The sequence below is a fragment of the Pongo abelii genome, chromosome Y (assembly GCF_028885655.2).
Source record: "Pongo abelii isolate AG06213 chromosome Y, NHGRI_mPonAbe1-v2.0_pri, whole genome shotgun sequence".
In the NCBI taxonomy this organism is placed as follows: domain Eukaryota; kingdom Metazoa; phylum Chordata; class Mammalia; order Primates; family Hominidae; genus Pongo; species Pongo abelii.
Window position 1 is genome coordinate 67,330,746 of NC_072009.2, and position 13,345 is coordinate 67,344,090.

Here is a 13,345-nt window from a genome sequence, read left to right on the forward strand (position 1 = left end):
TAATATGATAGATAAAAGTTAAAAACTGAGAGAAAATTAATTATAGAACATCATAACAGGACATGTGTATGTGTGTGGGTGTGTACATATCTAAAATTTCAGACTGGACATATTCCAAGTGTTCAAAAGATGCATGTGGCTGAGTGGTGACTCACTCCTGTAATCTCTGTGCTTTGGGAAGCCAATGGGAGAACTGCTTGAGGCAAGAAGTTCAAGATCAGCCTGGACAACAGAGTGAGACTCCATCTCTACAAAAAATTTAAAAAGTTAGCTGGGCATGGTGGTGTGCACAGTTTTAAATTTAGTTTTATATTTTGCTTTTTAAATATAAACATTGTACCTTATATATTATGTAACAAATATTTTCAAAATTTATCATTCTTCAATTATACCTCTTTAGTTATAATGTTCAATAATAAATTACTAAAACTTACTTTTTCTCTTATCGTAAATAGTTCTATTTACATCTATTCTTTACATAAAACTGATTTATCCTTAGAAAAAATTCCCGGAAATAATTGGATTGAAGGGTATAAATTATAAAGTTCTTATGTCATCAAACTCTTTTCCAGAAAATGCTGCTTCCATTTACATTCTTACCTCAAATTAACACAGTATGTTTTGTCTCATGGATTTTTTTTTTAAACATTGTGACTCTAAAAAAATACTTGAAAACCTGATATGGAAAAAAAAAACAGTATCCTATTAATTTGCATTTTAGTAGTTAACTAGAATAACAATTATTTTTCTTTTCCTTTCCTTTTTAGTTTTTAGATTATCTGGTAATGTCCCTTGTCCATTTTTCTATTCAGATCTGATTGTTCGCAATTTTTCTACTGGGGTCTTCAGTGCTATGAATACTATACAAGATACATATGAAGAGTAAAACCTCACTGCCTATTAAGGTTGTTGCAAATATTTTCCTCATTTGTCAGTTAATTTTCTTTATAATCCTTTTTTGTTTATAATTGTAAAGCAGTTTAAAACTATTGAATTTTTTCTTCCTCTGCTTTTATTCTTTGTCTTTCACCCTACTTATCAGACTTTCAAAGAAAGTATAGAAATAATCATCTTAATGTGATTTTTAAAAATTATGATTTCTTTCACCTTACCAAGAATCTCCTCGGATGTCAGAATTGACTTTTACTCCTTTATACGTTAATGATTATATAACGGAAATCATCATCATGTTGATGTAACCAATTACTAAAATATGTAAATTCACTTTCAGTATCTTTTACCCAAAGAATCATTCTATACTTCTGCACAAAGTGAGAATAAAAAAGGTTATTTTATAAAATGACTGGAAAAATAGTGAGTAAAAATATTCTTTTGGTCGTTACGATGCTGTAACATTCTCTGCTGGTTTCAACAATATTCCTTTTTTTAGTCTTCCTGTTTGTCTTTAGACTTCCAAACAGTGAGTTTAAATATCATAGCAACAATGAACCAGGTTTTGTACTATTTGATTTATTTTTTAATCTATCTTATTTGCTGTGTGAAATTATTAATCTGCATTTTTTAACTTACACATCTTTTTTCCAGCCTAGCATTATATACTGATAGGAAATCTATTAAAAGTAGATCACAAAATCTACTTTTCAAAAAAGCTATTTTGTTTTTTATATCAAAATTACCATGGGCTTAAGACAGATACTAAAATTTTTAATGAATACAATTAAATTTTTAAAATAACTCCTTACTAATTATATTACAACATAAGCTCACCTGGAATCAGATAATTTGACAGACATAAACTGCTCTGCAGGACTAGGGCCCTCATCAATTATTGGAGAAAAAACATTTGAAAATAAATTTGACATTTGCTGTAAATATAAAGACATTATTTTGCTTTAAAAAATGTGGTTATTTTCTTCTGCAATTAAATGTAAGAATATTCAGATATACTGATGTCACTGTAATACTGTATCTTTGGAATCAAGATCTATTTTACCTTCTTTTAACCACAGTGCTAATTTTATGCACTGAGTAAGACAAGGTGATATAAAGCTTATTTAATAACTTTCGAGATAGCTTCCCTTTATGCTTTAAAATACAGTCATAAATAAGCACTTATTTAAAAAGCTAAATGCTTTCATTTATTCAATGGATGGCTTTGCTGACCAAATGATACTGCTTTTTATCTTCTAATTACTTTGTAGCTCATCAGTGCTTCCCCTAACGGGCTAAAGAAAATGAGGAAACTTCAAATTGTTAAATGCACCCAGGTTAGTTTTGGTAACAGGTCTGAATAAAAAAGAAATTCAAACATGTTTGACTCAAATAGGTTATCTTTTTTCTTTCCACTTACTATTTTAATTATTCATGTTGTTTTGATTTCCAAAGATACTCTTCTGGAACTACACGGAATGTTTTCAAATGCTTATATTAGAAAGAGGGACTTGCCAATGGCTGGTAAATATTAAGGAATTAAAAAATAATGGAAGAGTCAAATGCAATGGTTCCATTCCTTTGGAAAATGTTTGAGACTAGTTAGAGTTTGGCCTAAGTGAATGAATGTCCTAAAATCTACACTAGTGGCAGGATCTTCCCTTCCAGACACAAACCTTCTTTGTGTGGAGCTCCCAGGGTAAAAAGACCATTGTCGAGTGCATGTATATAGGTTCCCTCATCCATTTCAATGGCTATGGTTCCTGAAATTTCACCAAACTTTGTTACTGTCCACCAGATTCCTAAAAAATAAAATTGATATTTCAACTTTATATTTTAGTTTTGACACAGAGTTCTTTGTTATTATAACTTAGTTTAAAAAACTTTTTATTTTCAGTCGTAAGAAATCATACAAAGATCTCACATATCCTTTACTCGCTTTGTCTCAATGATGACATCTTGCATAAGTATCATACACTGTTAGAATCAGGAAACTGACATTGATATAATCCATGAAGCTTATTCAGATTTCACCAGTTTTACATGTATATGTTTGCATGTATGTGCACAGATTCATGCAACTACCAGCACAGTCAGAATTAGGTTTTTAAAATACAAAATAGCAACATACAGCCAGCCATGGGGGTGCATGCCTGTAATCCCAGCTACTCAGGGAGCTGGGAAAGAGAATCACTTGAGCCCAGGAGTTCAAGGTTAGAGTGAGCTATGATCATGCCACTGTACTCTAGCCTGAGTGACAGAGCAAGGCCCTGTCTCAAAAAAAGACCAAAACAAAAGACAACATGTAAAACATACAAATTGATATATGGAGAACGGTCTCTCTCATGATAGACCCCAGCCATCTATTCATGCCTGCTTTCCAGAGGCAATGCCTATCATAATGTTTCTTAAAAATGCCTCTACAGGAAGACTTTCTAGCATAGATATCTTTTTTTTTTTTTTTGAGACGGAGTCTCGCTCTTTCGCCCAGGCTGGAGTGCAGTGACGCGACCTTGGCTTACTGCGATCTCTGTCTCCCCGGTTCAAACAATTATCTGCCTCAGATTCCCGAGTAGCTTGGGTTACAAGAGCCTGCCACCATGCCCAAATAATTTTTTTTGTATTTTCAGTAGAGACGGGGTTTCATCACATTGGCCAGGCTGGTCTTGAACTCCTGACCTCGTGATCCACCCGCCTCTGCCTCCCAAAGTGCTGGGATTACAGGTGTGAGCCACGGCGCCCGGCCAGTAATCTTAACTATGATTTTAGATTGAAAGCAAAATGAGCAGAATCTGTGTCTATGTATACTAATTTCCAATTTGCCAATAGAAATGTTAGACTCTAGCAAAAGTTATTTTAACAGTTGTTATAAAAGTTCATATCTTAATGTTAAAAAATATCCTCAAACCTCCTCCTAAATTGTACTTTAACTAGAGTAGAAATGAGTCAATCATCAACTGGATATGACATATTAAGGAATTCTTGTTAATTTTACAAGGTCTGATAATGACATAGTATAATGTATAAAAATCAAGAACAAAACAGGTGATGAGAGAAATACATATCACGTTAAGAAATGTACATTTATGTACTTATGGGTAAAATGACATAATATCTGTGATTTTACTTAAAATTTTCCAGGAAAAAATGTGTGTGGGTGATTAAGCAAATGAAACGAGATTGGCAAAATATTGATAATTAATGCTGGGGCCTGGGCACATGGGGACTCATTATATACTTCTATGTGTGGATTAGTTTGGATATTTCCATAATAAAAAGGTTTTAAAGATTCAGTTAATTCCACTGCACAAAATTTTCTATTCAACTAAACATTTCATGATTTTCATAATCAATTTTAAAATACATAAAATTTTAGCTAAAATGAATTTGGACCCTTATCTAATACCAAATACAAAAAGTAACTTAAAATAGACCAAAGACCTAAGTGTAAGAGCTAAAGTTAGAAAACTTTTAGAAGAAAATGGGAAAAGCTTCACGACAATGAATTTGGCAATGATTTCTTATATAGAACATCAAAGGCACAGGCAACAAAAGAAAAGATAGACAAACTGGACTTCATCAGAATTAAAAACTTTTGTGCATCAAGAACCACTGTCAACAGAGTAAAAGGCAACCCAGAGAATGAAGAAAATATTTGTAAACTACATATATTATAAGGAATTAATATCCAGACTATATAGAGAACTCCAAAAAGTCAAACACCACAATTCAAAACTGGGCAAAGGATATACACAGACATTGCTCCAAAGATGATATACAAATGGCCAATAAGCACTCGAAAAGACGCTCAACATCACTAGTCACTAGGGAAATATAAATCAAACCATAATGCAATACCACTTCACACCCATTATAATGCTATTATCAAAACAAACAAAAAACAAAAACAGAAACCAAGAAAACCAGAAAAACAACTGTTGGGCAGGATGTGGAGAAACTGAAACCCTCTGCAATGCTGGTGGGAAGGTAAAATGGTGCATGCATTTAAATGCCACTGAAGTGTACACGTAAAAATAGAGAAACTGGCAAATTCTATATTCTGTGTATTTTACCTCCACACACACACAAAACCAATGGAGAAAAAGAAAATTAATCAAAATTAAAATTTCAGCTAAAGACAGTTAGAAAGCAATAAAACTAATGACAATTTAGATGATTGAGTTATAGCTACAATTGTTTTCAGTAAAAGAAATAATGCTTTATTCAGAATCATTATGAACAGTGTTATTAGCAAGTCTTTCTTATAAATGTAATAGTCAATAATTTTAAATTAGTTTTATTTTGTATGTTCTATGCCACATTCACCAAGTACACTTAATATTAAATGAAATCATTTAAATATAATATCTCATTAATGTTTTGCCAATGAAGAAGAAATTTCTGGCAGACAAGCCCCTCAAAATTTTCACACTCTGTCCAAGTAGGGAAATGATACAATAACATTACTTACAATATTGTCAACTGAAAAAGAAATTACTTTGAGCAGATGCCAGCATTTTTCTCAATGAGATTTCAAAGAATAAGAAAGCTAAACACACTATCATCAAGAATTAAATGTGAGCATTCTGCCTACTTTCTGCAAGTGGCCTACATTCAACCTTTGGAGGTATGCTTATATGTTTAACGACTAAAGTAACACAACATAATACTTAACAGTGCCACTCGGGGTTTTAGCTGTGAAAAAGCAGTGGATCCTAAGAACAGTGGGCACTGAAGTTGCCTGTCTCTATGTCAGGTTACAGCTCAAGCTGTGTATATGCTGCAGATGCCCAAGCTGAATTTAAGAGAATCTGCTCTAAAACATTATTTGCTATTTAGACACATGCTTAAAGTTATTTCCTTTTAAACCATAGGCAGATGGTGAAATACTCCCGCTTTGTTGTCTCACAATGCATAATAAAGCTTTTCACATACTTTCACATAGTTTAGAATGTTTACATATGTCTGCCATGCCTGTAATCTAGCACTTTGAGAGGTGGAAGCAGGGGAATCACTTAAGCCCAGGAGTTCAAAATCAGCCTAGGTAAGAAAAGGAGACTCCCATCTTTACAAAAAAATTAAGAAATTAGCTGGGTATGTTGGTACAAGACTGTGGTCCCAGCTACTCGGGAGTCCGAGGTGAGAGGATTGCTTGAATCTATGAGGTTGAGCGTGCACTGAGCCATGATCATGTCACTGCACTCCAGCCTGAGCAACAAAGCAAGAGCCTGTCTCAAAAAAAAAAAAAAAAAAGGCATGATGCACCAGTGTCATGGCTGATAAGGTACTACCAGGGCACCCTCATTCTAGCATCAATGCTGTGTGACAGCTCACCTCGCCTTCTGACTAACCCAGTGCTTCTGTGCTAAAGGCCCCTTTAAATCTCTGCCTTCATTATTTGCTTGGCACAAAGGAAAGATATATCTTAGATTTGGAAATGGAATTTTCTTCCTCAATCTTACTGTAGTCTAAGTACCCTTCACAGACCTTCTATTAACCCATAGCTTACTTAGCTTTAGCTCCTGGGTAAATCAAATCTGTGTATTGCAAACTACGATGTTGGAAATTCAATTGCTTCTGAATCTAGCAGAACCCAGTGAAACTCTTTGCTTATAGACATGCTCATTTTTATTAATCTATTTATCAACTGAGACTGAATTTATAAGGAAGACTTAACAATCCTAAATGTGTACACATGACAGCTTCAAAATACTTTAAGCAAAAACTGCTCAAGTACACAGATCTAGAATTACAGCTTGAGATTTTAACATCACTCTCACTACATTGTAGGATGAGTAAAAAATCAGTAAGGACACAGAAGATGTGCATAGTCACAAGCTCCACCAGTTGACCTAACTGACATCTAAATAACACTGAACCGCCGGGCGCCAGGGCTCACGTCTATAATCCCAGCACTTTGGGAGGCTGAGGCAGGCGAATCGCCTGAGGTCAGGAGCTTGAGACCAGCTTGGCTAACGTGGTGAGACCCCGCCTCTATTAAAAATATAAAAAAAATTAGCCAGGCGTGCTGGCAGGTGCCTGTAATTCCAGCTCCTCCGGAGGCTGAGGCAGGAGAATCACTTGAACTTGGGAGGCGGAGGCTGCAGTGAGCCGAGATCGTGCCACTGCACTCTAGCCTGCTGGGCAACAGAGCGCGACTTCATCTCTAAAAAAAAAAAAAAAACAAAAAAACCCTGAACCAACATCTGCAGAATACACTTTCTTTTCAAGTGTATATGGAAATTCACTAAGAAAGTATGTTCTCCAACTATACTATAAATGAATTAGAAATCAGCAACAATAACATACCTATAATATCTCTATGTAGTAGAAATTAAAAACAATACACTTTTAAATAACTCAAGTGTCCGTGAAAAGAAAAATCACAAGGAAAACTAGATGATATTTTGAATGGAATGAAAATGAAAGCAAAACGTGTTGACTATAACTAAAACTAAAGTGGAATGAAGAGATCTAACTTCCTTCTTAAGAAGCAATAAAACAAGAGCAAAGTAAACTGAAAATAAGTTAAAGGGAGGAAAAAAAAGAATGAAAATAAAATGAAATAGAAAATGAAAAAAAGAGAAAACAAGTAATACAGAAACAGGCTTGTCCAACCTGTGGGCTGCATGTGGCCCAGGCCAGCTTTGAATGCAGCCCAACACAAATTCATAAACTTTCTTGAAACATTATGAGATTTTTTTGCTTTTTCTTTTTTTTTTTTGGCTTGTCAGCTATCGTTATTGTATTCTATGTGTGGCCCAAGACAGTTCTTCTCCTTCCATTGTGGTCCAGGGAAGCTAAAAGATTGAATACCCCTGTACTAAAAGATCATTAATCATCTAAAATAAGTGATCTTATAAAGAATTGATAAACCTCCAGCTAGACTGACCGATCCAGGAAAAAACACAAAAAACACAAATTACCAATATAAAGAGACTGCAATACAGATTAGATTCTACAGGCATTAAAAGGATATTAAAGGAATATTCTGAAAAATTTTATTCCAATAAATCCAACAACTTGGATTAAAGGAAATTTTCCTAAAAGACACAAATTACCAAAACTGACAACAGAAAAATCTGAAAATATCTCTTAAAAAATCCTAATTCTCCCACAAAAAACTAAAACCAAACCAAACAAAACCCTCTAGGTTCAGATGACTTCACTGGTAAATCCTATCAAACATGTAAAGAAGAAATCATACCCATCTTATGCAGCTATTTCCAAAAACAGGGAAGGAGACAGCACTTTCCATCTAATTTTATGACACCCAATATCACCTTGACACCAAAATCAAATAAAGACATTACAAGAAAAGGATACAAAAGTCCAATATCTCCCATCAACACCAATATAGAAATCTTAAAAAAAAAAAAAACCTAGAAATCAAATCTAGCAATATCCCAAAGGACAATGCACCACAACCAAGTGGGGTTTATCTCAGGGATGTAAAGTTAGTTTAAAAGTTGAAAATGAAACCAATGTAATTCATAGGCAGAATGAAGAAAGTTGTATAATCGTCTCAACAGATACAGAAAGAGAAATTGACAGCATTAAACATTATTATGATAAAAACTCCCAAGAAACAAAGTTTAAAAGGAATGTCCTCATCTTGATAAAGGTTTTCTCTGGAGACCCTACAGACATCATACCATATGGTGGACTACTAAAAGCTTTCTGCCTAAGCTTGGAAACAATGCAATTATGTCCATTCTCGCGACTTCTGTTCAACACTATGGAAGTCCTGAACAGTATAATAAACCAATAAAAAGCAAGACAAGACATAAGGATTAGAAAGAAAGAAGTAAAACGATAGTCACAGGAAACATAATTGCAAATTTCTTAGTTTTCTGTATAAACAAACCTCTAGAAGTAATAAGTGAAACAGAATTATCAGACTACAAATTCACTATACAAAAATCAATTGTAGATCTATGTACTAACAGCAAAAAACTGGAAAACCAAATTCAAAAGTTCTATTGACAGTAGTGTAAAATTATAAAATACTTAAGAATAAATTTTTAAACAGGCATCAAGACTGCTGCATTGAAAATTATGAAATATTGAGGCCCAATATTAAGATGTTGATTCTCCCCCAAATGATCTGGACTCAATACAATTCTCTGAGAAAATCCAACAGACTTCACTGTAGAAATTAATAAACTAATAGTTAGTAAGTACAAAGTTGGAGGTCTCACACTACCTGATCTCAAGACTTCATGAAATTATAGCAATCAAGAGAAATATACCAACAGAAAAACAGACAATCGACAGAACAGAGTCCAGAAATAGACTAATATGTAGAAAGTTAATTGATTTTTTATGAAGATACGAAACTGGGTTAATGGAAAAAGGAAACACCAGTGGTGCTGGCATAAATGGTTATCAAGATGTTAAAAAAAAAAAAGTAAATCTTGAAACCAAACTCACACCATGCCAAAAATTAATTTGAGATTAATGACAGATTTAATGTAAAAACTAAAACTATAATGCCTCTAAAAGACAATGTACAATATTTTCCTGACTTTGGGGTAAGCAAAGATGTCTTAGATCAAAGAGATAAGGCAGTGACCATAAAAGAAAAAAAAATAAACTAAGCTTTATAAAAATTAAAAGCTTCTGACCATCCTGGCTAACATGGTGAAACCATGTCGCTACTAAAAACACAAAAAATTAGCTGGGTGTGGTGGCAGATGCCGATAGTCCCAGCTATTTGGGAGGCTGAGGCAGGAGAATGGCATGAACCTGGGAGGTGGAGCTTGCAGTGCAGCCTGGGCGACAGAGCGAGACTCCATCACCAAAAAAAAAAAAAGAAAAAAAAAAGCTGTCCATCCGAAAACCACCATTAAGAAACTGAAAAGGTAAAACTCAGACTGGGAGAAAAGACTGAAAACACCATGAACTCTTGGCAAGGATGTAACTGGAGCACTAATTCATTCTTGGTGGGAGGGTAAAATGGCAGAAACACTTTAGAAAATTTTTGGCAGTTTCTTCCATAGTTAAACATTCACCTATCCTTTGACACAGCAATTCCACATCTACATACCTACCCTAGATATTTACCCTAATTTTAGAATTGTTGATTTGCCATTTCAAAAGCAATGATTCTTTCAGAACATTAGCTTTATACCATTCCATATTTTATATATTTTTTAAGCAACCATAATTTATGAAGATTCAAAATGCAACTTGCCAAGTTTTAAAAGAAAAAAAAAAAGTATGGAAACAACCAAATGGAAAATAGGCTGGTTAAGTGTGTTTGGGTCAGTTTATTTCTAGTATCATTTACAGGCTACTCTGATATTGTATTTAAAAAATTCATTCATTTCAGAGTTCACAAAATAATGATTTTTCCTGTGAAGATACTTCATTTAAGAGACAACTGACTTCTATAACTAAAATGTATACATGTTCAAAGACAACAACTTGTAAAATATATTTGGTTGATTAACATTTACATTAAGACTTTAAAATTATGTATCAGAATCTCCGGCTACTAAGCAGTCTAATGGTGCCTACTAAGTCAGAGAGTTGTAATTCCTCTCTCCTGTGCTCTGTTCTGACAATGAAGTAAAGGCATCAGTAGCATCTACTGTGCTAAAGAATAAATGGAATTTACAACTGTAGGTAATATTTAAGGACTTTAAGACAAATATGAATACATCATAAATTTCTAACTAGGAAAATGTTTTCAACGAGATCTCAAGAAATGTTAACTTTTTTCAGAATAGAGCACTGAAAACTGACTCACCAACAATATCAAGCTGGGTTTCTTCATCTTCTCTTTTTCTCTTCTTACCTTTGCTCTTTTTCTTCTTACTACAAGACGTAATTTATATAGATGAGTTTAGGTATATTGATTTGTGTGATAAATAAATATCGTAAGATTGAAACTTGGAAGTCTTTTAAGCTGTTTCATTTATAAATTATTGATTTAGGAAGACTTACATTGCTATGCCCTCTTAAACACAGTACTGAGAATTTGCTTCAGGCTTTGTACATATTATGTTAAAGTTCAAAGCAGATTGTAGAGCCACACTGCCAGATTTTAAATCCTGATTCTGTCACTTCTTAGCTCTGTAATTTTTGGAAAAGGTACTGAATCTCTCTGTGAGTCAGTTTCCCCACTTAAAAAATTAGGATAATAACTTAACTCTCAAGGCTGTTGTGAGAATTAAGAGGTAATATGCATCTTCACACATTGCTGGTGGAAATGTAAAATGGTGCAGCATCTACAGGAAACAGTTTGTGGTTCCTCAAAAAGTTAGAGTTACCATATGACCCAGCAATTTTACTCCTAAGTATGTATACCGAAGGGAAATGAAAACATACGCCCACAAAAATATTATGTAAGATTATTCACACTAGCATTAGTCACAATAGTCAAAAAGGGGAAACAAGAAACAAACAAAATATTCATCAACTGATGAATGGATGAACAAAATGTTACATCCATACAATGGACTACTACCGCAGCCATAAAAAGGAACAAGTGCTACAACAATGATGGACCTCAAAAATGTTATAAGTGAAAGAAGCCATATACAAAAGGCCACATGTTGCATGATTTCTTAGGAAATATTCAGAATAGGCAATTTCACATAGATAGCAGACTAGTGGTTGCCAAGGACTAGGAGAGGGAGAGGATGGGATGTGACTGCTTTAATGGGTAGGAAGAGATTTCCTTCTGAGATGATGAAAATGCTCAGCAACTAGACAGTGGTGAACCTCTTGAATATATACTAAAAACCACTGACTGTACAAAAGGGTGAATTTTGTAATTATGAATTACATCGCAAAAAAAAAAATAAAAAACCAAGAGCGATTTGAAAAAAGTTAATGTGCAAAGTGCCTACAACAATTTCTTGGCACATTGAAAGTGCTATATAAGCATTAATTATGATCATTACGATAATCTTAAGACACTCTTGTCTGCATTTTCATCATAAAGTTTTCAGAAGATAACTCAACACTCCTCACAGGAAATTCACAGAGTAAAAATCTCTCATTCATTCAGGATATACCTGCCACTTATTCTGGCATCTTCATGAGCCCAGACTCCTCGAGAGGGTTCTCAAGGGCAGTGGCTTCAGCTCACTCCTTGATACTTTCTTTCCATCTCACCTAAAAATATCAAAACCTCTGTTTATCACGGAGACCAGGAGGAAATGCTCAATATTTGTATGCACAGTCAACCTCGGGCAAATCTGCCAGTTAAAAAAGAAGCGGGGATATGAGTGCACAGGTATTTTTCTCCTAAAGAGCTAATAAATTACCACTACGACCTCCTCCTCACATTTGGCTCAATTTATTTACTGCATATATGTTCTCTCATTTAATCCTCACAGACTTCTAAAGGTATAAAAAATGGTCTGAAAGTATAAATGTGTAAACGGAGGGTCAAAGATATTTGATCTCTTAATGAGTAAATGGAAGTTCAGACATATTAACCAATTTGACACAAATTACAAAATTAGTAAATGACAGAGTGCAGGTTCGAGCCCATATCCCTATCAAAGTCCATATACACTTCAACCACTGTGTGATTCATCCTGGTTTCACTCTACATATTAGCTTAGAAAAAATTAATCAATAATTTTTCCAGGAAGAGACAATGGAGAAAATAATCATCCCTAACAAAGGAAGTTATTATCATGAACTACGAGACCAGACTAACGCAGACCCACCAGGCAGAGGCCTGGAGAGATGCCTCAGGGGACCCAAACTCGTGGGTACGGGTCCACGGGTCACCCGCCCGTCTATCCTGTTTCCAGGGTCGTCCGCGCGGGAGGCTGCTCCTCTCTGCACAGGCGCCAGGAACTGCGGTCCTGCCTCCGTCCAGCCTGGAGAGGGGCCAGGGCGAAGCCTGGGAGGCCACAAAACCAGCTCTCCGGGCCACGACTTCTACCGGATTCGCGGGGGTGGAGTGCGTCCGAAAAGAACTGAGGAGGCTCCCGCCGGAGCTGCAGGACCCACCTCTTCGCCTTGGTTCCCTTGAGCACAAGCTTGGTCGACTTCACATAAGAGTACTCGGCCATGGCTCCGGGAGGCTCCTGCACGGAGAGGCTGAAGCCGGCTCAGGACGAGTATGTGACCCGGAGCAGCACGAGGGCGGGGAGGAACAGAAGTGGAGGCGAAGTAAACACTCCTTGACAGCGTACATCTGTCCAGAACCCACCTTTGTCTTGATCGAAACGCTGAATGGCTGAGATTTCCACTTCCGCGTTTCTTCTGGAGAGCTACGGCGGTCGCAGAGGGCCGAAAGGTGTCCGCACGCAGCTGCTCCCTGGCTCCCTCTCGAGGAGCCCCTGAGGATTCGCGCCCCACCCAGGGGAGGAAAGCCCGCCAGAGGCGCCGGTGCTGGCTGTGGTGGGGCTGCCAGGCGCGCTGTGGAACCGCCTCCCGCTAGAGCTGCGGGCTGGCGACGGTCCCCGCGGGGGCGGGAAGCGGC

At 35.9% G+C, this 13,345-nt stretch overlaps 1 protein-coding gene across 1 annotated transcript; it reads right to left on the minus strand.

The window, feature by feature from the left end:
- LOC129053347 (uncharacterized) lies at positions 1-13,057 on the minus strand. Its single transcript, XM_054545381.1, has 5 exons — positions 12,990-13,057; positions 12,582-12,908; positions 10,646-10,713; positions 2,568-2,693; positions 1-248 (listed from the first exon to the last, which is right to left on the minus strand). The coding sequence occupies exons 1-5, from the start codon at positions 13,055-13,057 to the stop codon at positions 91-93; spliced, it is 747 nt and encodes a 248-aa protein (XP_054401356.1). The 3' UTR covers positions 1-90.
- Positions 13,058-13,345: the final 288 nt, after the last annotated feature.

Coding starts and splice junctions, on each gene's coding strand:
- LOC129053347 (XM_054545381.1), bottom strand. CDS start 13,057: ATGTACGCTGTCAAGGAGTGTTTACTTCGCCTCCACTTCTGTTCCTCC. Junction 12,909..12,989: donor CCGCCCTCGTGCTGCTCCGG/GTCACATACTCG, acceptor TCTTATGTGAAG/TCGACCAAGCTTGTGCTCAA. Junction 10,714..12,581: donor TCTCTCCAGGCCTCTGCCTG/GTGGGTCTGCGT, acceptor TACGTCTTGTAG/TAAGAAGAAAAAGAGCAAAG.